A 24,349-nucleotide genomic window follows, 5' to 3' on the forward strand; every position below is an offset into this window, starting at 1 on the left:
ATGCCAAATAAGGTGAGCAATTGTTTGTTTAATTCAAACTTTTCAAAAGTGGCCTGTTCTGAGATGTTGAGTGAGCATGTTATGTTTGTCATCTGTGGGGGACAGTGGTTATTTAGCTAGACTCTAAAGGATTCCAAAGAAGCGTGTGGAAAACAGAGTAGAACTTCGAAGGAGCATTTTTAAAATGTGTCTCCTGCAAAATGTTAGTAAATATTTTACCTTAAAAATTACATAGAAAATTCAATTTCCCTCTGAAAAGTTATTGGTCCAAATGTAAAGACAAAATTAACATTATTAGAGTTGGAAGGAGTTATTTTAATTCTGATGCAAATACAAATCTCAGCTCTAACTTAACTATGGAGTTGCTACCAGCATTTTAGGGGGTGTTATTATAAATGCAGTCAACCTAAAAGGAACACTAGTATTAGGTCCCAAGCTTAAGTTGTGCCAAAAATAAAAAATGGTTCTCAAAACTTAATTAAAAAAATATGGTTGCACTGAAAATTTAAACATTCCCCTATAGCTTTGGAAACACAAAACAGACATTACTGCAGGAGAAAGAGAAAGTGAAGACCTGTTATAAAAGAAAATGAAACGGACCTATTTTCATTGTCCTAGCTGAATAAAACACAAAAGTAAACAGACAGTATAAATAGTGAGAATTAAATTCTATTTTCAATTTAAATAGTTTTAATAGGTTAGTAATACTGATAAGGAATTATTCTTAAAATTTTATCTACAATAGTATAAAACTACCATCAGTAATTTTACTAGACTGGGACGTCAACTGGCAATATTTTGAAACTGAAAAGCAAGCCAAAACCAAATCAAAGAGTATTTCCAGTAAACAGAACAATCAAAACTTGTTCATTTTAAAAGATCTCTTTCATTGACACCAAATGACAAAAGTATATCATTAATATTAAATAAGAACAGATATGCCTTGAAATACATAGGGAACACTATACTACATAGAGCAAAGAAAAACAGTAATCATGCATGTTGATTATCCAAATTTCACATTCCCACTTCAGTCACAGAATAGTCTGGAAGATTGAAACATCTGAAAATTTGTTTACTCAAAACAAACAACAAACAAAAAGCCCCCCCCCCTCAAAAAAATCCCCAACCCACCTCTTTAGTCCATCAATAGTTTTATATTTGAACCCTGCCAAAATAGTAGATGGATAGTAATAGTTTACGGTTTCCTTTAGAAATTTCCATAAAGAAATATGTCAAAATAAAATCCAGAAACAGTAAGGCTGTTCTCTGAAATTTTCAGGGAAGCTCATCAGATAATTATGAGACAGGTAAACAATATTTCAAGGTTCTACTTTTTCCATAAATCCAAGAAAATATATATATGTGTGAAATCCTGCCCCATTGAAATAAAAGGCAAACCTCTCATTAACCTCAATGGGGACAGTATTTTACCATATATTTTTAACGAGTCTTCTACATGCTATAAATCTTTAAATGTTATTTTTTTTTCCATAAGCGTAGACAGTTAACTCTGCCTTACTTGGGAGGGGCAATTTTGCAAAACTAAAACATACTACAGTTATGTTTAACCTTTTATTGATATGGATATGAAAATGTTAAGTCATTACTATCCACCCAACTGTTGGACAAGGATCAAAATCTTGGTAAAAATTATTTAAAAAGACCCTAAGAGAGTCATTAGGCGCCCAACTCAGTGGAATTCAATAGGAACTGGGTATCTAATTAACTCTCTTGGGCCTCTTTGAAAATCCGTCTTTGAGCGTAAGGCAACAAGTCTGGAGTGCTTCACAATTACATGACCTTGAGAGAGAGAGAGAGAGAGAGTTCTGTATGAACATGTTGACAACTCTATTAACTATAGGAGGGGTCAGTTTGAACACTGACTACATACAATAAGATTGTCTTGACAGTCACGATACAATCCCTTACCAAAATGAATGGGAAAGAAAAAGCTTAACTTAAGCCTTGTCTACACCAGGGAATATTATAGAAACATTTCATTTGGGATGCTAAAATCGAGAGGGTGAGGGGCAGCATTTTTAAGAATTCCGTGATGCAGATAATTCCAGTGCTAAAATGCTACTCCAAGAATTCCCCATTAATTACTCGAAAGGCTTTTGGGTCAACTCCTCAGGAACTAGAAGCAAGTTGTGTGTACCTCTCTAATGCAGCCCATTAAATTAACAGATGAAGTTTGATAAATTAACATCATCATTATTAGTCTTTATAAGTGATGTTATATTGTTGGATGCATCAATCTTACAGTACTAACAAATTAAGGATCAAATTCTGTGTACAATAAGTGGCACAAATAGGCTAATTCTAGCCAAATAACTACCCTTTATAAACCAGCTTATTCATAAAAGTGTAAAACATATTACAATAGTATACTTCTGAATAAGATAGTCACCAAAGAATGGCAGTATTGAACAAATGGTTCTCAGAATACCATCCAGAAAGTATTTCAATAGCAATTGCAGTTAATACCTATCACTTGAGCACAACATGTAGACAAAGTGACAGTCATCGGTTACATAATTAACTTATCTACTATTTGGAACAACAACTGTCACAGGTTAAAGGACTCCTAACATTTTTTCCAAAAATATTGGATGTGAATTCTCTTAGGTAAGTTTCCAACTTGCTCCTTCATATTAGTTCCACTGAATGATGACAACGTCAACCCAATCTTATCGATTTGTTCCAACAGTCAGCAACAGAAAGGTCAAGGATGTTATAAGAAGCCTGCAGACTTGTGATCCATCATCATTTGGATTGCCAAAAGCCACAGAAAACATCTCACAAATTAACAATTTACAAACAGCACATAAACCAAGCCTTCCAATCACCAGATTAGCCTTTCCTATTTTGATTTTTACATGAATGGGAAATAGGAACCAAACACACACTCTTTAAATGCTGTAATTGATTGAAGTAAGGTACTAGATAATGGAGCCTTTTGAAATGTGAATTTTGGACAATTAAGTTATTTATAAACAACGAAAGCAAAAGAAAGCAAAGCAAATTAATATCATCCCATATTAATTAGTAAACAGATACCACACTCCACTAAAAAGGAGAAAAAAAGCAAAAAAAAGAAGCAGTAAGAGCTGGCAGAATCACTGATGGCCAATCACCTGCGATTTTCATCCAGCACATCCAAGACCTGCTGGTAAGCCCTACGAGTAGAAGACTGGATAAGCGACAAAATGCCACGAGCAGAGTAAATATTAGATCCATCTTCAGGTAACATATGAGGAGGACAGACACGAGCCTGTTGTAGTGATGGTGTCACACTGTTTGTACAAGCACAGCAAATGAAGAGAAAAACACTGTTGTCAGATTTTAAATAAAGAACTTTTTCAGCAAGCCTCAGTTCTAAAGTTTAGGTGGATTCCATTTGATCTTACCCTTTGCCCACCAATACCAGGTAAACACTGTCAAAAAAAAAGAGTAGTAGATGGATTCACAATTACATTTGTTAACGATCTTAGGAACCAAATACAAATTACAGGCTGTGATTTTGGTACAGATATAGAGGGTGCTTTTTTTTTCAGAAGTCCTCAGTATTCACCGACATCAATGGGAGCAGATTTAGGCCAACATTTGACAATCCCACCCATAATCTCTTTTGAAGTATTACTTCAAAAGAATTACGTATTACTGCAACCATGACAACCTGTCATATGTCCATCTCTTGAAGCAAAAAAAGGTCTCTCACGTTTAACAATGAAAGAATGAGATTACAATAGTATTTTGATTTGATTGTGGTTGACGGTTAAAGAACCAAGGTTTAACTGTAAGAAGGTAGAATAAAACTACGAAATTCATCTACCAAAGATGACAAAGTATATGATCTGAAATTCTGACCATTCTATCAAAGAAAAGTGAGCTGAGTTTAAAATGTAAGCATTACAGGGGTTTTTTTGGTACATGATTTATTTTACAAACATTTCTGATGGACACTATTAAATTCTGATCAAACATCTTTGTGTTGTACATGTATTCCTCTTATTAATTTGCCATTAGCCATATAGGCCTTTATACCAGGATATTTATTTTTAGAAAAATAAAAACAAATTTTAATTAATAACGACATGCTTGTTTAGCCTGAATTCATTCTTAAGTTGATAATTTAGTACAATAACTCCTCACTTAAAGTCGTCTCGGTTAACGTTGTTACGTTGCTGATCAATTAGGGAACACGCTTGTTTAAAATTGTGAAATGCTCCCTTCTAGCGCCTACTTTGTCCACTGCTTGCAAGAAGAGCAGCCCATTGCAGCTAGCTGGTGGGGGCTTGGAAGCAGGGTGGACCAGCAGACTTCCTATCAGCTCTCTGCTCCCCTAAGTTCCCTGTGCAGCAGCCGCTCAATCGGGAGTTCAGCTATCCCTCTCCACCACTGCCATGTGTTGCTTCTGCCCTCTGCTTTGGAGCTGCTCTCAGGGACTCCTGCTTCCTGGGGGGGGGAGGAGGGGGGGAGAAAGAGTGGGCTAATGTCAGGGTGTCCCCCTCCTCCCTGCTCCTGCACCCCACTTATCCCTTCTCCATATAGAGCAGGGAGGGGACACGGACTGATCCACTTAAGAGTGGGTCAGCTTACTTAAAGGGGCAGTGTGCGTGGGAGAGAGAGAGAAGCACAAGGTGTGTGTCTGTCTGTCTGCTATGCTGTCTCCCCTCCCTCATATTCGTGCTGCCTTGTGTGAGTGTTAACCCTTCAGGGCTCAGTCGAGTGCTAGTTCATCATTTAGCAGCAAGGCATTCCCTGGGAAATATCCCTTCCTCTTCCACCCTCTAACTTCACCACCTCACGTAAGCTACACAATCATCATAGCTGTGAACAGTATTCAGTGGTTTGTTTAAAATGTTTACTGTGTGTATGTCTATATAATATATAGTTTTTTGTCTGGTGAAGAAAATTTCCCTGAAACCTAACCCCCCCGTATTTACATTAATTCTTATGGGGAAATTGGATTTACTTAACATTGTTTCACTTAAAGTCGCATTTTTCAGGAACATAACTACAATGTTAAGCGAGGACTTACTGTAATTATATTTGAAAGAGTCTGATTCACTGTACTCTTTAAAATTCTGGGATAGTTTGTAACTCAAGACGATTGCTCATGACCAATACTGGATATTCCTTTGACCTTCTTTGTCTATCACTCCTGCTTTACTGCTACAATATTCTGAGTTTGAGTTCCATTCTTTCTGAGCTTTTGCCTGTGTTCCCAAGAAACAGTAATTTAAGTAAAGCATTAATGGTGGAAATGAGTATACTTGATGTTTGGATCCTTCCTTTGCTGGATCAGAGATTTTCATTGTATAGTTATTCTTGGACTGTGGAAAGTATATTCAGCTGATGCGGAGATTAAAATAATGGGTGGTACAAAAAACAACTATATTGAAAAGGAGGGTCAGCATCGCACCGGCCATCAGTCCTTTCACAGCAGTGGCACAGCCAGCTTGAGGAGCAACAGAAATGCAGAAGTTGGATTTCTGACTCCCACTCCAAAGATGAAGACATAAGGATAGATGAGATGAGTAGTAACTTTTACTGCATAGTATCTTGACAGATGTGATAAGCTTAGTTCATAACTGAAGTTTTGTCCTGAAATCATGAATTACCTGGGTGCTTGACTGACAATAGCCAATATAGTGTTTATTGGGAGATATTTTCACAATACATAAGAGATGTAGCACTTAGGCAAGAATTTACAGAAATAGAAACAAAGCCTACAGCAAACATTTATTTTGCCATTGTTCTTCTGTACTTGAAAAAAAAAAATCACCTGCACGTTCTTTTTCCATACTTAGGATTACTTTTGCACTGTGATCACATATTATAAATATCCAGGGTGGAAAAAAAATCAATGATTAAAAAAACAAAACAATAACAAATCAGATTTTTTTGATAAAATGGTTGTTTGAGGGAAAAAAACCTATCTAAAAATCGTTTTAATAAAGATACATTATAGCTCAAAGACAGCTCATCATGGAACAGGGATTATAAAGTCTAATTTTATAGTATGAGACAATATATTCATGTAATGTTTATGAAAACTTTTGTAAATGAGTTCCAATAGTTCATGGATTAGGGACCCAATCATATGGGGTTCCAGGCGCTTCTGTATAGATTATTTAGGTTAATCTTTCTATATACCCAAGGGGACTCAGTGCTCAGTCTAAAACACACCATCAGAGATGCTTCGTTTTGCTGTTCTCAAACTGTGGATTTGTCTCTCCAGAGATAACATGCTTGTTAAACAGACAATGTTTTAAAAATAAATAAATAAATAATAATATAGGGAGGCAAGAAATAAGAGACTTCAACCTTATTGTCCCTCTGCAAAACCTGTGACACAGAGTCAATCCCTTATCAATCTCTAGAAGTGCAAAGTTTCAAAAAGTTCAGTGAACAGAAGATTGCTGGGGGCGTAATAGATCTGGGCAAGGAGAAGAAGTCTGGAGATAAATGTGAGAAGGGACAGGCAGTAGAAACAAAAGTGAAACTGTCTGAGCAGCATATTCCTGAAGTCTTAAGATCTTTCTGAGTGTAGCCTTCACTGATTTGAGATCTAGCATGCCATTCTCTCACTACAAGGGAAAACCTATAATGGCAGCAGGCAGTAAAAGAGACCCAATTTGGGAATAAGAACCATTCAAGAAATATATGTTTGCTGCTGGTGTTTTAAAGGAAATCACACTGGTGAACTGGTGGAAGTCACTTAAGCACTTGGATTCAGAGACTGTTGTAGTGATAATCGCACTTTTAACAGAAGTAGCAGCTTCTACCGGTGTAGAAAGAATACTTTCTTCTGTTGGACTAATTCATTCCAAATTGAGAAATTGTTTGAGACCTGAAAAAGGGAGAAAGCTTGTTTTTCTTTTCCAGATTATGAACAAACAGGAAAATGAAGAAGATGATGACTGAGTTAGCTGCAGAAGCCACTGGTATTCACCTAAGAGTTCTGGAGGAACTCAAATGTGAAATTGCAGAACTACTAACTGTAGTCTGTAACCTATCATTTAAATCAGCTTCTATACTAGATGACTGGAGGATAGCTAATGTGACGCCAATTTTTAAAAAGGGCTCCAGTGGTGATTCCGGCAATTACAGGCTAGTAAGCCTGACTTCAGTACTGGGCAAACTGGTTGAAACTATAATAAAGAACAATATTGTCAGACATATAGATGAATATAATTTGTTGAGGAAGAGTCAACATTATTTTACATTACAGAGCTACAACTGGTGTCATGATCGAAATGTGGTTACCATTTTAGTGCACCCAATTACTGTTATCCTTGTGGGAGCCAGGCAGGTATCATGGAACTAGATGACACTTCAAAATATTCCTTCTGAGTAACTTACCTTGTTTCAAATATCAGAGGGGTAGCCGTGTTACTCTGGATCTGTAAAAGCAGCAAAGAGTTCTGTGGCACCTTATAGACTAACAAACGTAATGGAGCATGAGCTTTCGTGAGTGAATACCCACTTCGTTGGATGTTTCAAGTGTCTGTCTTTTCTTTCAGAAAGGTAAAGATGCAGATCTTAGAACTAATGGTGCTACTCTCACATGCTCAGCGTTTAACTGATCGCCATATCTGGGGTCGGGAAGGAAGTTTCCTCCAGGGCAGGTTGGCAGAGGCCCTGGAGGTTTTTCGCCTTCCTCTGCAGCATGGGGCACGGGTCACTTGCTGGATGATTCTCTGCACCTTGAGGTCTTTAAACCATGATTTGAGGACTTCAATAACTCAGACATAGGTTAGGGGTTTGTTAACAGGAGTGGATGGGTGAGATTCTGTGGCCTGCGTTATGTAGGAGGTCAGACTAGATGATCATAATGGTCCCTTCTGACTTTAAAGTCTATGAGTCTAAGTCTATGGTTTTAGTAAAGCGAAATCATGCTTCACTAAACTACTAGAATTCTTTGAGGGGGTCAACAAGCATGTGGACCAAGGGGATCCCGTGGATATAGCATACTTAGATTTTCAGAAAGCCTTTGCAAGGTCCCTTACCAAAGGCTCTTAAGCGAAGTAAGCAGTCATGGGATGAGAGGGAAGGTCCTCACATGGATTGGTAACTGGTTAAAAGATAGGAAACAAAGGGTAGGTATAAATGATCAGTTTTCAGAATAGAGAGAGGTAAATAGTGGTGTCCCCCAGGGGTCCGTTCTGGGACCACTCCTATTCAACATATACATAAATGATCTGGAAAAAGGGGTAAACAGTGAGGTGGCAAAGTTTGCAGATGAATACACAATTACTAAAGATAGTTAAGACCCAGAGAGACTGCAAAGAGCTACAAAAATGATCTCTCAAATCGTGGGTGACTGGGCAACAAAATGGCCAGATTATATTTTGTTGATAACTGCAAATTAACTGCACATTGGAAAGCCATAATCCAGACTCTACATATAAAATGATGGGGCTAATTAGCTGTTACACTCAAGAAAGAGACTTGGAGTATTGTGGATAGTTCTCTGAAAACATCCATTCAATGTGCAGTGGCAGTGCAAAAATGAACAGAATGCTGGGAATAGAATTAAGAAAGGGATAAATAATAGGACAGAAGATATCCATGTTGCCTCTATATAATTCATGGTAACCACCACATCTTGAAAATAGTGTGTGAGAATGTGGTTTGCCTCACTCAAAAATAAAACAAAAAAAAAAAAAAAGATATCTGGAACTGGGGGCAATAAGGTTCAGAAAAGGCAACAAATGATTAGGGGTATAGAATGGCTTCTGTATGAGGAAAGATTATAAGACTGGGATTTTTTCAGCTTGGAAAAGAGAATGGCTAAGGGGAGATCTGAATTGAGTTCTATACAATCATGACCGGTGTAGAGAAGTAGATAAGGAAGGTTGTTTACTCCTTCTCATAACCAAGAACTAGGGTTACCAAATGAAAGTTGATAAGGCACAGGTTTTAAAACAAATAAAAAGGAAGCATTTCTTCACACAAACGCAGAGTCATACCTGGTGGAACTCACTTGCCAGAAGCCAAGACCATAACAGGGTTCAAAAAAGAACTAGAAAAATTCATGGAGGACAGGTCCATCAATGGCTATTAGCCAGGATGGGCACGAATGGTGTCCCTAGCCTCTGTTTGCCAGAATCTGGGAATGAGCAATGGGGGAAGGATCACTTGATGATTACCTGTTCTGTTCATTCCCTCTGAGGCAGCTGGTACTGGGCACTGTCAGAAGACAGGATACTGGGATCGATGGACCTTTGGTCTGATCCAGTAGGGCAATTCTTATGTTCTTATGATAACAAATATAGAGGCTGGACATAAGTCGAACTACAGAATGCTGCCCTCTCCACACCCCCTCGCAGCCCCGCCCCAGTCTATAAATACTAAATACCACAGTAATGTTATCTAAATACAAAAGTTTTTGTAAAGATTTTGAGGGAACCACTGAATAGAAATATATATTGTACTTCTAGTAGATATTTTGCATTAACAGCTGTACTGAATAAATTGACAGTCTCACAACAACTAGCTGCTTGAATTTGTATACCATCAAATTATTCTGAATTGTCTCTGAAACGTCAGTTGGCTTTACAAAGTGGGTAAATATTGTCACTCAATTTAATGGAGGAAAATGGAGGACCAGAGAGATTAAGTGACTTCCACAATATCACAGAGCAAGCTAAAGTCCAAAACGAAAATATAATCCAGAGCTACACGACTCTTAGTCCTTGATCTACTCACTACGTCCACTATACTACATCCAGTTCAGTGAGCCCCAAACTGGCTACAAGAAAGGATTGTTTTATAGGCTGCTTGCAAGGACAGTCTCAGAGATTATTCAAATCGTAAGATTTATTTGCTTTTGGATAGGGATCAAACTATATAGGCTAACTATATAGGCAGAATTCTTAAGAAAATTTTCTCCACAAAGGCAATTTGTTAACTTATATATATACCTCCAAACTAGATAATCAGTGTAAGGGAGACCCTTCTGTTTTGGTTCTGCAAGCTTGGGAATTATCATAGAGATACAGCTTGAAGTTTCTGGGGCAGAAAATGAATTGTCTGTGAAAACAGAAGTTAAGGAAAACTGAATTGAGTTAATTCCCCTTCTGTGATCTTCTCTCAGGATTCAAGAGCATACAGCTATAATTGATTCATTTGTTAAGTCTCTGAACGTACTTCTACACAGCAATTGAATGCTTGTGGCTGGCCTGGGTCAGCTGACTGGGGCTCACATCACTCAGGCTACAAGGCTAAAAATTGCTGTGTAGACATTCTGGCATGGGCTGAAGCTTAGACTTTGGGACTCTGTGCTATGGGTCTTCTATTCCAGGGTAGATGTACCCTAAAGTATTCTAAACACAAAGTCAAGTAGATAGTATGGAGATGTGGCATATGGAGTAAACATTTCACGTACAGCTCTGCCAAGGGAATTACATACAAGGTGCTCCTACATTTCAGTGTCTCACACTTGTCATTAGTTACTCTAACTACTGTACTATCTACAAAAGCTTTTCTGCCTCTCTTTTGTCTTTTCTATTTTTGTAATTAAACATTCTTGGGATTTAATACTATTTTGCTGCAGAGATTTCACAAAAGGCATTTTCAGGAAGCATTTTAGCAGGTTTGTAACTATAGACTGCTTAAACATGTGAATGAAGGATGTGCATTTGGGATGAAATTGAACCAAGTGGGAAATTATTGAAATAATTAACTGTAGTAAAGCTCAGCAACACTGTAAAATATTTAAGGTTTATGGTTGAACAATGTTTGCAGGAAGGCCAGTTAGACAACTATGGAAGACATAGAGGTGTCTTACTTATTATTCAGACTTCGACCTGCCTCATGCTTCTAAAGGAGCAAATTTCCAGTAAATAGATTTAGATAATCAGGGGTGATTAAATAGCTTTAAACACAGATCAAGATGTATTAGGAGCTAAAGCATGTTCCATTTCTAAAATGTAAACTCCATCACATCCTTCCCCCACAAGTTGCCAGAAGAACAGCATTTCTCATAGTCTCCCTGAGGAGGCACCAACCTCTTCCATGGAAAAGGAGAGAGAGTCTACAAAAAATTAAATACTCTCCTCTGCCACATATTCTTGCTGGACCACTTGTTTTAGAATAAAAAGTAATCAATCCTAGGAATCAGTGTCAGTTGGTAATAACCAACATACAGCTCTGTTTCCCCAACTAAGCAGAAATGGCCAAGGAATGTCCATATGTTGAACATATTCTTCTGTTTTTTGCTTTGCAACTATGTTCTGAGTGGAAAGTCTCCCCTCTTAACTTCTGCCTCCACTTAAATTAAGAGAGAGTTTCCACTAATGTAAGCCCAAACATTTCTTTACTCCAGCACCTTACAGGAAGAATGAGGTGTAAAGTTTGAGAAATCCTGCAACAGAATTACAGCTAGAAAACAGATTCTCAGCATACTGAGAACTATTTCAAGTATTACGCATTGAATTACAGACACTCTGATTATAAGATTAGCAGTGCAGAGAGCTACATAATTAAAAATACTCTTGATTTTCATGTACTGTAATTAACAATTAAGCTTATGTGTAGTCCTTAGTCGAGAAGGGTGACTGGAATTGTGACATCTTATTTCTTGGGACAGTATCTGATCTGTGCCACCTTAAATAATAATTGTGATTCTCTTAAGTAAGCATCCTATTAAATAAATGGAAGGTAATTTAGAGAACCATCATTACTGCTCAACAGTTAGTACCAACATGTGCCTAGTCCTTACCACGTCAACTGGTCTTACAAACATTTGAGAATCTAAGTATTACTGTCACTGTTCAACTCCCATCCAACCACAAATTCTCATGACAGCCACTGCATGCAAGAGGGTAACAAGGAGATAAATGACAACACATTCAGCAACATCTGTCAACTCCACGCTCCCCTCTCCCCCCAGCCCCACACAAAATCAGGAGTTGTGCCAACTCCTTCCCTCAAATCTGGGCTGGCTCTTCCAAGAATCTTTTTATTTCTGTCACTCTCACAGCACACATACTGGAATGTCACACAACCTACCAGGCCATCTTTATTCCAAAATACTATAACTGTTTAAAGTACATTAAATATCTGAATCTTAAGACAAAACGTCTCTACATTTTTAGCACTGTAGGGTTTGAGTGTACAATGACTCTGCAAAGTCATTTGTTTATGTGATATTTTGGAGGAAAAGATAAAAGCCCAACCTGCAATTTGCAAAGGAACCTAAAAGTTAAGCACTCAACTCCCATTGACTTTCAATGGGATATGGGGGCTTAATTCCTCTTAAATTCCTTTGAAAAAATCACAGTCATAATCTGTACAGTATTATACCTATTTGAGGTACAACACGCTCCCAGAAAGCTTTAAAAAGCAGAAAAGAAAAATCTTTGACTCTCCCCTTTCCTATTTTAAAAATAGTTCCTAGAAGTGCATGAGAATCATCTTATGCCCTAGTTATGTAAGAATTATACTACGTTAGCAGGACTAGTTTAAGCATGGTATAAACAGTTTGTCTGGCCAGAGTGGATAGGGAATAAGATTTAAAAATACAGTGTTCCAGGCTATGCTTCTGTCACCATGTTCTAGTCTAGAGAATATTTTTAAATGGTTTTGCTCCATCTGCACTAGTTATACAAACTGTATTTACAATGGATTCTGCAGATTAATCTCCAGGTTAGATGGAGCCTTTATTGAGATGCCAGAGTGGACAGTGCACAATGATACTTGGCTGTCAGTCAAATCAGCATGTAAAGTTAGACCAAGAGGACAAGATAAGCAAGGGTTAAATATCCTAAGAGGCAAAATGCTTTGACAGGACTGTCTTTTTAATTAAAGGGTTTAATGTAACTTTAATTTAAGCTGCAAAGCATGGGCTCTTCTCCTGTTTGTGGAGGAAAGTGAATCGGACCCATCCAAGGGCAAGAATAAATGCCTACAATGACTCAAATAAGCTTCTGTCAATAATTCACTATACCATGGAAAATGTGATCCTTACAGCTGAATAGAATGGAGAACTAGCACATATTTCATACAATATATAGGCTTATTATCCAAGTCACATTTGTTTAGATCCAGCAAACACATTCCTAATTCTAATTAGAACACAGGGGTGGAATCTTCAGACAGTAGCAGAAGGAATAAAAGGCACAATTGCAGTGATTACAAAAACAGCCAACCTCTTGTGAAAAAACTTAACTGAAGTATACTCAAAATTTAACTATTTAAATGTTCTATTAAATTTCATCAAAAGGGGATGACATGTATATGATTATAACATTTCAACATCACCCACACCCAATAAAAAGGAGTGTCTGCCACTCATCTGCTTCTCAATATGAAGATATAGTGATCAATTTCAAATAAATTATATTTTTATTATGTTAGAGAAAATTACTTTGCTCTTATTCAATGGATCACACAAAAAGGTGGTGACATCTTTGACACACAATGTAGAACTCAATTTCTTTGAAGAATAACCTGAAACGTGGGAGAAAGTATTGCACACAAAATCATCATCTGATAATCTCTTTCAAGTTACAGGCAGACAACTAGAAGTCACACGGAAAAGCAGTTGAGCTAAAGTTGTGATTTGCAGCTCATGGCAAGAAGCAGCAAAACCACAACCGAAAAAAGATCCCAAACTCCAAAGAGAACAGGGAGATTGTTTCATACATGAAGTCAGCCAACCACACAAAAAAACAGGGGTAAAGAGTTGATTATTCAGGAAACATATTGCAGTTCTATAATGTTCAAACTTGTGTTACTTACCTGGGATTCAGTGTTTGAAATAAGTACACCAAACATCGGGAAAAGCAGACAGGAGGAAAGAGAGAGAACAAAATACTAATCAAGCTGCCCTTAAGTCACTGCATCCCAGATCTCTACTCACATGGAATCGTTTCTAACCAATTGACCATTTTGACGAACAGCATTTTCACTCATGGAACGTTCTCTCTTCAATCTTCCCACTGAACGAACCTGCAAAAACAAGAAGAAGTGGAAGATGGAGACAAAGAGAGGAAGAGAGAGTGTTTTTCAGGAGTGTCCCACAAGCACTGTGCTAAATGCTGTTCACTGAATCTGCTCTCAGAAAACATTCATATTTCACATATAACATCTGATATCTCGTTGATATCAAAGCGAGTACAGAAGTGCACCTGATGGCAGAATCTGGTCCTGTTTACAGTATACAGAAGTGAGTTTCTAATACAGTTTATTCCAAATGACTTGGTGCTGTCCAAGACACTTGAATAAATGGAATTTTAGACAGACAAACTGGGTGAGGTAATATCTTTTACTGGACGAACTTCTGGCGGGGAGAGAGACAAGCTTCCAAGTAAGTTTCCCAGACCTGAAAAAGAGTTCTCTGTAACCTCGAAAGCTTGTCTCTCTCCCCACCAGAAGTTTGTCCAATAAGAGATATTACCTCACCACTTTGTCTCCAACTTTTGTGCGTGAAACAGACAAACTTTTGAGCTACACAAAGATCTTCTTCAGGCCAGGGAAAGGCACTGTCACAGCTAAATGCAAGGCAGAACAGATTGTTTAGCATAAGTAATTAACACATAGTCTATGGGTATGGCTACACTTGAAACTTCAAAGCGCTGCCGCGGGACCGCTGCCGCGGCAGCGCTTTGAAGTGCGAGTGTGGTCGCAGCACCAGCGCTGGGAGAGAGCTCTCCCAGTGCTGCACGTACTCCACATCCTCTACGGGTGTAGCTTGCAGTGCTGGGAGGCCGCGCTCCCAGCGCTGTGGCACTGTTTACACTGAGGCTTTACAGTGCTGTATCTTGCAGCGCTCAGGGGGGTGTTTTTTTCACACCCCTGAGAGCGAAAGTTGCAGCGCTGTAAAGCGCCAGTGTAGCCATGGCCTCAGGCAGTGTTTTTCAACGATTGGTCAATGGACTGGTGCTGGTCCCTGAGAGCTCCCTGACACAGATTAGGAAAGCAGCAAGCTGGTCCCTGGTATCAAACAGGTTCTGAAACACTGTTACCAGGGGCTATTCAAGATGAAGTGGCCTGTTAATACCCCTGCAGTCACAGGACACAAAAAAAAAAAAAGGGAGGGGGAGGGATGAAGACTAGTGAGTTACACATTGTTGTAATAAGCCATTAATCCAGCATCTCTCAAGACCATGATTTTTAGTTTCTAGAGAAGTTATGAATTTAAGCTCTCAGGCTTGTCTTTTGAAGCTGTTGTGAAGGCTTCCTTTGAAGATGAGGACTGAGAGGTCAGATATGGAGTGATTGTTTTGTGAAAAGTGTTCAGCTATGGATGATATAGTGTTTTTGTTTTATTCTTCTGTGAGAGTTCATTTCAGAGTGTAGCAATTGTCTGGTTTCACCCACATTTGGGGCATTTAGTGCACTGGATGAGGTACACCACATGTTATGATAGGCATGTGTAGGACCAGGGATCTTGAAAGGTGTGTTGTGAAAGATATTGGAATTTTAGATGAATGCGGAGGCAATCCATTATGCCCATTACTGCTTCTATTAACCATCCACACAATGACTGTTAGAAAGGACAGTAGAAGCCCACCAAGTTTGAAACAACAAACAGTAATTCTGTGTTTTACATATGCAGTTTAATAACCGTTTGGCTGCTTAGAAAATTGGAGACAGAACAAATCTATTAAGTTGTCTTATCCATCCCTAGGTCAGTTCTGTCTTGTTCCCTGAAAGACATTTTTACAGCTTTAACAATAACATTTTGCTTACTGTTGATTATATCAACAATGGATACTGGTTTTCATGCAGATCTGATACTTTTTTAATCCCACTATTCTCTTGCTCTAAATAATATCCTGTGGCAGTAGTTACACTGGTTAATTATATACTGCATAAAAAAGAATCCCCTTTTATCAGTTTTAAATTAAATTAGCTGTCTTTCAGTTTCATTTGTTGTCCCCTTGTGCTAGTATTATAAAGAAAGGGTAAATAGGAGCTTCTGATTTACCCTCCCTAAACTGCATTATTTTATACCTTTATCACGTCATCTCTTATTTAGCTGATCTCAAAGTCCCAATTCCTTTTTAATCATTCCTATTACTGAAGTTTTACATATCTCTAATCACTTTCATTGTCCTTTGCTGAACCCTTTCTATTTCTGCCATATTCTATTTGAGATGAAGTGACTGGAATTGAAGTATTCAAGGTGATGATTTAAACAATCTTATGTCATTTGCCTTTTTGACTACCAAATATTTTAATTGAACTGGCTCTAAGGACACAGAGTTTCCTGAGGCTCAGATTTAATTTAGAACTTACTGATGCATTTTCAACACACTTTGACATAAAATTCTGCATTGACCTGGACACCAAGATTTTTCCTGGTGCATTTTAAATATGGCCAAGTTAAAGCTTACGCATCTGGAAAATAGGGAATAAAATGAAAATACTGACAGCCATGGCCATAAAATAGATGCTTACCTATTAGAGCTGGTTAGGAAATATATTTTATTTCCCACCAAATAATTGAGATTTTTTTTTTTTTTTTTTTTGCTTTCACTGAATTTTTAGGTTTTCAGTTTTCTGATAACCTGAAAAATGTCAGTGAAAACAGAATTTTCTTGTGGAAGTTTCCCTTTAGTCAAAAAAGGCATTTTGATCTTTTATTTTTAAACTAGTTCTAACGATGGTATCTAGATTCTATATTCACTTCAACTGACAAATGGTTAGAGGATTATCTTTTTACTAGTAAGTACATACAGAACTTTGTAAAATATTTTTATATCTACCCATTTTATGGTAATAAACTGATCTGGATCACAATGTAGGGATCATTCACCATTCCATTTTTCTTCTTTAGTAAACTTTCACAACTAGGAAAAAGTTAAAATAAAATACTAGCCTCTTCACTTTGAGGTGTCTGCGTTGGGGGTCTTTCTAGATCCAGAAAATCTAGTGGTCGCTCGCTAAGTGAAATAACCCGGGGAGGAGTTTTCAATGACAGAGGTTTGAATGGAGCAGACCGTATAAGGTCCAGATCTGATGGTCTGGAAAACGGAATGTCTTCACTATTACCTGCAACAACATAGTTGAGATTACTTTAATCAATATCAAGTAAACACATTAACAGGTGAAAAGTTAGTGAAAAAGTTCAAGACAACAAAGACACGAATAGACCCAATGTTGGCAAGAAAATTTATGCCATAGGAACTAAGGAAATATATCAAAATATAATCAATTCAGAAAACCAAACAATTATGAAAGAAGGCTGCTAGTAGTCCTGCAGTTAAGGACATACTGAGATTTTTTTTGAAGTATTTCCCTTAACTATATTTCTGTGCTCCAAAATATTCTTACCACAACCTGTTTCTTCTAGACCTAGCTGTTATTTGCCTCTGTATCCCCACGGAGATATATTCCTGTGAATTCCTGTTGACCATGATGAGTGTGGCCACACATTCTACAACACCTGAGGAACATAACTTCACAGTCACCTTTAAATCTGCTGCGTGATAATTATTGAGTGACTTGACCACACTGTCACCATCCAAATAACCTTTTCATACAACTCAATTTTTAGACAGTTGTTTAAAAAAAAAAACCCAAACATCTGAAAGGTTTTCCTTTGTTGCCTTGGCAAATTATATATAAAGATAGAAATGCAGGAGGGACATTTGATACAAAATTTTAATGAGAATTTTTTTTTGGGGGGGAGGGGGGGAAGAGGGGGTTAAGATAGCCATCATATACGTAACACCTAACCTTAGAGAATATGATTAAGCCCACCTCTCTCTCACATGGTTTTTGCTTATTACAAGCTACATATCATGGTTTTTGCTTATTACAAGCCATGGTTATAGCCCTTTGACACTCTTACAGCTTTTGTTCACTCTTACCTGTGCAGTATTGTCTGGACACATAATTCACGATCCTGGAAGCACCTGATTCACTGAGAGCATTCTCTAACCTGCAGAATTAGGCCTTACCAAAACTCTCTTTATTCAGATATAAAGATGACTAGAAATTTGAATGTCTGAGTATTTCCATCTGTGGGACAAATGCGTACCAGCAACAAGCACAAGCTTTGAAAAGATGTAAGAACTGCAGATGTTCTTAAGCTTTATTGTCATAGTATGATCAATGCAGATTATTATACGCCATAAACTTATTATCCAAAAGGCCAACTCAGTAGCAGAGACATCATCAATATGATGTTGATGCTCCTATTAATCAGAATAATTTTGCATTATATCTAACAGGTCAGACAAAGTATACTTTTAGAATGTACTGCAGCTCCTATAGCTTATTCCTATTATGTTAAGAGTCAGAAGTCAGTCAGTAGGTATGTGTGGGTGAAATTCTGTGGCTTGCATTGTGCATGAGGTCAGACTAGATGATCATGATGGTCCCTTCTGGCCTTAGAGTCTATGAGTACAAAGTAAATTTTGTTGGGGTCCATTTGTAGTACTCATAATTCAGGCATGAAAGACACAGTAAAAGATTGGTGCATGTAATTATTTCAGCTTATTGTCAATATACATTCAGATACAGCACATCAAAATTATGAAACAGTGCATGTCAACATCTCACCTTAAAAATTATCCCAATGCCTCTGGTCAATAAAGCATTTTTCATATTTTAAGAAACTTGAGAGGTCACAATTGATCAGCAGCTCCTATTTGGAGGATTGGGATACATTTCACAAGTCTTTGTTTTTCAATAATAATTGTTTTCCCAAAACATCACTGAATTATTTTTTAATCCCCCAAAACAAGATAAATTGGACACAGAGCAAATCAACATAATGCTTTAATTGCTACCTTTACCCCACAACATACACATACCTGCCACTACAATCCTCTCTGGAACCTGCATAGTTACACTGGCATTTGGAAGTCCTTCTTGGATGCCTTGCTCAAGGTCAGCAGTTGGTGGAGCTACCTTTAATTTTTCTGGTACCCTCATTCGCTGGCTGATCCCTTCAGTGTACTCAATTTCATACTGAATTCGATTAATTTCTGCCATCTCAGCAGCTGGAGATGGGAACACTGCCCCATTCATTCTGATGAAAGAAAACCAAAAATCCGTGAATTATTAACTGACAGCAAAACTAAACATTAGGTGGGTTTCTTTCTCGATGCACAGTACAGTTAAGTGGATACATTTCTCCAGTAACTGGGCAAATGTCAGATCCCATTGACTGAGCACACACAATATTTATTGAGAATAACTCCAATGTACATTCAAAGAGCAAAGGACTATAGCAATGCCCCATATGCTACCCCAACCCCACACTGGGGCTGTGCAGGTGATCATTTGGCTGCCTGCAATTCCTTACACAACATTGATAAGGTTTCCATGCTAGCCTCCACATAGGCTAGGACAGAAAGCTACATTGAATAAAAAGTCAGGGGCAGAGATGTGTTTGTGCAACACCAGTATCCCAGGGAATGGGATCACAGGGGCTGTGGCTGCTATTTCAGCCTATAGGATGGAATGGTGACTGTAGGCTGCTAGGTGGCGAATAAAGGAAAGGGACAGGGCTGCACAGCAGCCTCACAACATGGCCCTGAGTTGGAGTGGGGGATAATTCACTTACACAGAACCCAGTTTCACCAAGAAGGAAGATGCTCACCAATAAGCTGTCAAATCAGTTTCAGAAATTCAGCATTCCTACAACATTCCTATTTGATTTATTCAGTACTTCTAGTTTAAAGACAAGTTATTGTATTTTGTAAACTTACAGACCTTTTATTAATACGTATCTGATGATCTGGACAGGCTAAAAATATATCAACAATATACAATCTGAGTGCTCCTGAAAGTGGAAATTTTAACAAGAACTTAAAAATACCAAGAGTATCCTATGGCAACAGCCTTGTTAAATGGCCACAATATATTAAGTGTCACATGTACTAGATGAGTTCTATAAGATTTCACTAACCTCCCTACAGGTGATTCACTGCTTGTTCTTTTGTTCATTTTGAAATATTTGCACAGATATAATTTTGTAATCAAATATCACTACACTGCAGCACAGTTTACTTTACAACACAGTAAAGTTTGGATCTGTTTTTGTACATAAGACAGCATGACAATAGCTTTCCCAGCTGTAAAAAAAATAAAGAACAGCATTAGAAGAGTCAACTTCATAAATATTTAGAATCTAAATATCAGTTTCATAATGCGAGTCTGACAATAATTGCCAAGTATCTACAAATACAATACTTCAATATGCTCACATGCGTCTTAGAATTCAGATGTAATTTCTGGAGAATTCATTGATTTTCTAAATGGCAGAAGGGAAAAACAGTGAGATTTCAGCCCCTGAATCCTTACAGTACTGAAACTTACTAATTAAACTAGAGATGTATATGTATGGGGGAAAAGAAGAGGAGGTCCATAATAAAAGATGTTGCTCGATATTAGAAAGCAGAATAGTTAGCACAGAGACCTAAGGCTGAGATCCTGCAATCTGCTCCATAGTAGGCAGATTCCTGTACCTGTGCAAAATCCTAGTGTATGTCTACATTGCACTTAAGAGCAAGCCTCCCAGCCTGGGTAGACAAACTTGTGGTAGCATGCTAAAAATAGCTGCATGCCCCTGGGTCTGAGCCTGGATGGCTAAACTGAGCCTCCACTGGTGCTACAATGTCCACATTGTTATTTTTTAGCATGCTAGCATGAGTCACACTAACACAAGCCTATTTAGGGGGCTTGTTCAGGTGCAATGTAGATAGCCTTAGTGACCCCAATGGCAGCTCACTTGTACAGAGAAGTTTGCAGGATTGAGGCTTAAATCAGAATATGTAGATACCCATTCCACTCCTGACTTACGGTGTGACCTTTGACCTATCTGTGGCTCAGTTTCCTGTGTAAGATAGCGACAATATTTAAACCAACTTTGTAAGCCATACTGGATCTTAAAATAATAACAAAAAGTTCATTACCATCAAGAGATCTCAAACTGAAAGCACAAATTAGAAAAGTAAAATTCTTAACTCTTTTATGGTAAATGAAAAGCAGAACTGTCATTTTTAACTGGAAAAATCTGAGTGGTTGAACAGTATTCAAAGTCAACAGGTGAAAGGAAGTTTTAAGACGACATTTACAGAACTCAGTGGTTGTAAAGGTGAGGGAGGAATGAAAGTTTGAGAAAGATAAGTCTTCACAAATAAAAACATGACTAAATTATACAGAATCATGGAGAAAGGATAGAGGAGGCCAATGAGAGAGTGCATACAGGAGCGTAAATGGGAACCCAGGAGAGCTATTTTGAATGGGATTTGGAGATGAAGTTTAATCAAGTAGATCAAGGAGACAATACAATATGACACTGACTTCTTGGAGCCAGAAAGTAGCATGCATATCCCATTCTGGATCTCCTGAAAGGGACTGTCATTGTAATGACAGTTTGTGATTAAGGAGCATATACGGATGTGCGCATACAAACTTAAACAAAGGATGAATTTGGACACCATGATATGGCAATCGCCAGACACAGACAAGAGAGATGAGGGAGAGAAAAAGTTTGTCATAAACGACATGACAGTTTTGGGCTTTGGAAGCAAAGTTCAGAGGATGTACTATGGGACACAGAGCTTTGCTTAACTGTCAGTGCATCAGTCACTGAAGCACTTAGAATTGGAAGCTATGACATAACAAAGCACTATCAGGGTGATTGGAGGTGGGGGGGGGGGGCGGAAATCATTGAATACCAGGGTTGGAAGGGACCTCAGGAAGTCATTTAGTCCAACCCCCTGCTCAAAGCAGGACCAATGCCCAGACAGATTTTTGCCCCAAATCCCTAAATTAGCAGAGCTACATATCATCTGCATGCAAAGGATAAATACTGAAATGCATTCATCGTGATACATGTGTCAAATCTATTTATGCACATCACCTCTTCACATCATATACATGGAAGGAATGAAAAAATGTTAGCGAGGCTTTGGGTTCCTATAATATTTAATGAATGCAAGAGAGCGAATGCCACTCTTCCAGCAGCAGCTCTGAAGCTGCAATGCATAGCGAAGATCCCAACTGGGGCAAAGAGGTAGCTTTACAAGCAAACTTCTTTATTTTTCTAGTAGAAGACAAGTATTGTAAAATTAGCACGAATTAGAAAAAAGGCTGCAGTTTGATAAGCTGCTACTTTGAAATATACAGGTTGCCACCGAGAAGCAACACTTCAAATAATACTGCTGACAGAGTGACAATTACTAAAGTTAAAACAGAGTAAAATGGAAATTCACTGGGCCTGACTCTGAGCTAATATTGGTATCACAGCACTGTTTTCTGCTGAATGTGTCCTGATTTACAAGGGCATAAATGAGAGGGAAAAAACAGGCCCAGCAAGTTAGAGTATTATATAATCCTAACCATTCAGGTCTCAATACTATTTAAGATGACATTTTAAACTATTTTGTTGATAGAGGGTGCCATGTTTAAGGTCTTTCAAAATGTGAAGTCTGGGGCATCCAGTCCCTGAGGGGGCCACTAAAAGCAGCATCCCCTATTGTGCTAATATATTTAAAATAAAAGTGTGGGCAGAGAAAATGGAAACACGGGTGGGTGGGGGAGGGCATGAGAAAAAGAAAATGGGCCAGTTGGGGGTATAAAAGATAGCAGATAGGCAAACAGGAAGTGAGAGTGCCAGAGCAGATGTGATGAGCATAAAGAAGATGAGGGGGGGAGGCAAAGCTGGCTAGGCAGTGAATGCGAGTGGGCACAGCTGGGGGGGGGGCAGTAACAGGCTATGGAACAACAAATGGGGACTAGGCATAACAGAGGGCTAGGACAGGCCGGAGTAGGGCTGGGCAGGTGTGGCTGGGAGGGGCTAGAGCAGGCGGGGGGGGGTGTAGAACAGGGAGGGGCTAGAGCAGGCGACGGTACGTCCGTGGAGTCTATAGTTGGGGGGGGGGCGGAGTAGGGGGGTATTGCTGGGGAGGCAGTTGGGATCTTCCCACCCTGGCTGCGGGGGTCCGGCGGAGCAGGCCCCAGCGTTACCTACTCACCCAGAGGCCGGCGGGAAGCCGCCTGGGAGGCTCCTCTCGCGCTCCGGGCACTCAAGGGCTGTCTCTCAGTGATACGGAAGCGCAATGCAGCCCAGTCCGCTTAGACGGAAAAACGGGATGAATTGTCCCCATCGAACCGCCGTAGCCGCCACTGAGCAGGGAGCCGTGTAACGTCACCTGACGTAAGAAAGGCGGAAGTGACTCTCTGGCCGTTCACCTGAGAGCGAGCCACGGGGAAGCCATCTTTACTGTGGTCAGACAGCTGGTGAGTGCTGTGCGCCTTTGTGATGCTATTGCTGTAATTGCTGCTACAGTCTCCTAGCGACCCATACAGTGCTGCTCAGTAGCGCTGAGGGTGTCGTGTGAGGTGATAATCCTTAATGTCTATCACTAGTTATATTTTACTATCACCAACCACGTGGACCCATTAACCCATTACTAGAGATCATTAATAGTGTAGTACTAACAGTGGTGCTGGAACAATTTTTATAGTGGGGATGCTGAGAGCCATTGAACCAAACTGTAAACCTCATCTATAACGGAAACCCCTTCAAGCCAGGGGGTGCTGTGACCACCCTCCCTCTGCACCCATTAATTCCATCAGTCTAAGAGGATAGTGCTTCTCAGCTACTAAGAACAAAGACGCAGCCATAGTGCCAACTTCTGCTCCCACTGGTGAGTGCTTGACCCCACCCTCTGCCCCCGGCCCTGCCCCTATTCCAATTCCTTCCCCAAATCCCCACCCCAATCTGCCTCTTCTCGTTCCCACCTCTCCCCCTCCCTCCCAGCATGCTGCCAAACAGCTGTGTGGCAGCCAGGTGGGAAGCGCTGGTAGGTAAGCAGAGGAGGCGGGGTGCAGTGCGCTCAGGGTGAGGGAAGCTTGGTTGCCAGTGTGTGCAGAGCAACCTCTAATTTTTCCCCAAGGGTGCTCCAGCCCCAGAGCACCCAGAGTCAGTGCTTATGGAAACAGCATGCCTAATGGATAGGTTCCTGCATCTATGACTAGTACTCTAAGGTTCTAGTCCCAGCTTTGCCACTCAGCAGTTGTGCAGGTCATTGCACCTTTCTCTGGCTGTTTCCCTTCCTATCCATTATCTGTCCTGTCTGTTCAGATTGTGAGCTCTCTAGGAGAAGGCCAGTCTTACTGAGTATATGTAGAGGGTGTAGAGCAATGGGGGCCTCATCATATTGCCACCATAATACAAATACCTATCAAAATAGCGACATAATATTTATCGGTAATATAACAAAGTTAAGACTATATTGATATTAGTTAATATTACTACTCTAATATAACAGTAATTTGGTATTAATGTTACATAGCTTTTGATCTTGCAATGTAATATCAATGGGACATCACACGTGTAGGGGACGTAGTAGTGTGCATTCCA

The 24,349-nt window shown here is 39.1% G+C and overlaps 1 protein-coding gene across 5 annotated transcripts in view; it reads right to left on the bottom strand.

Moving 5' to 3' along the window:
* The window catches only part of MFF (mitochondrial fission factor), a 34,086-nt gene extending 10,966 nt beyond the window's left edge, over positions 1–23,120 (bottom strand). For 2 of the 5 annotated variants that reach the window (XM_032788886.2, XM_032788885.2), the window contains exons 1-5: positions 22,959–23,118; positions 19,886–20,051; positions 18,786–19,003; positions 16,844–17,016; positions 13,880–13,968 (exon numbers count right to left, since the gene is read on the bottom strand). In XM_032788886.2, the coding sequence (XP_032644777.1) occupies positions 13,880–13,968; positions 16,844–17,016; positions 18,786–19,003; positions 19,886–19,923 (518 nt within the window). In that variant the 5' untranslated portion in view covers positions 19,924–20,051; positions 22,959–23,118. Of the gene's footprint in view, positions 1–3,140; positions 3,300–13,879; positions 13,969–16,843; positions 17,017–18,785; positions 19,004–19,885; positions 20,052–22,958 lie in introns of all 5 variants that reach the window. The other 3 variants (XM_032788882.2, XM_032788884.2, XM_075068507.1) reach the window with 3 other exon arrangements.
* Between the last annotated feature and the right edge of the window lie 1,229 nt (positions 23,121–24,349).

This window comes from Chelonoidis abingdonii, chromosome 8 (genome assembly GCF_003597395.2).
Source record: "Chelonoidis abingdonii isolate Lonesome George chromosome 8, CheloAbing_2.0, whole genome shotgun sequence".
NCBI classification, from domain to species: Eukaryota; Metazoa; Chordata; order Testudines; family Testudinidae; genus Chelonoidis; species Chelonoidis abingdonii.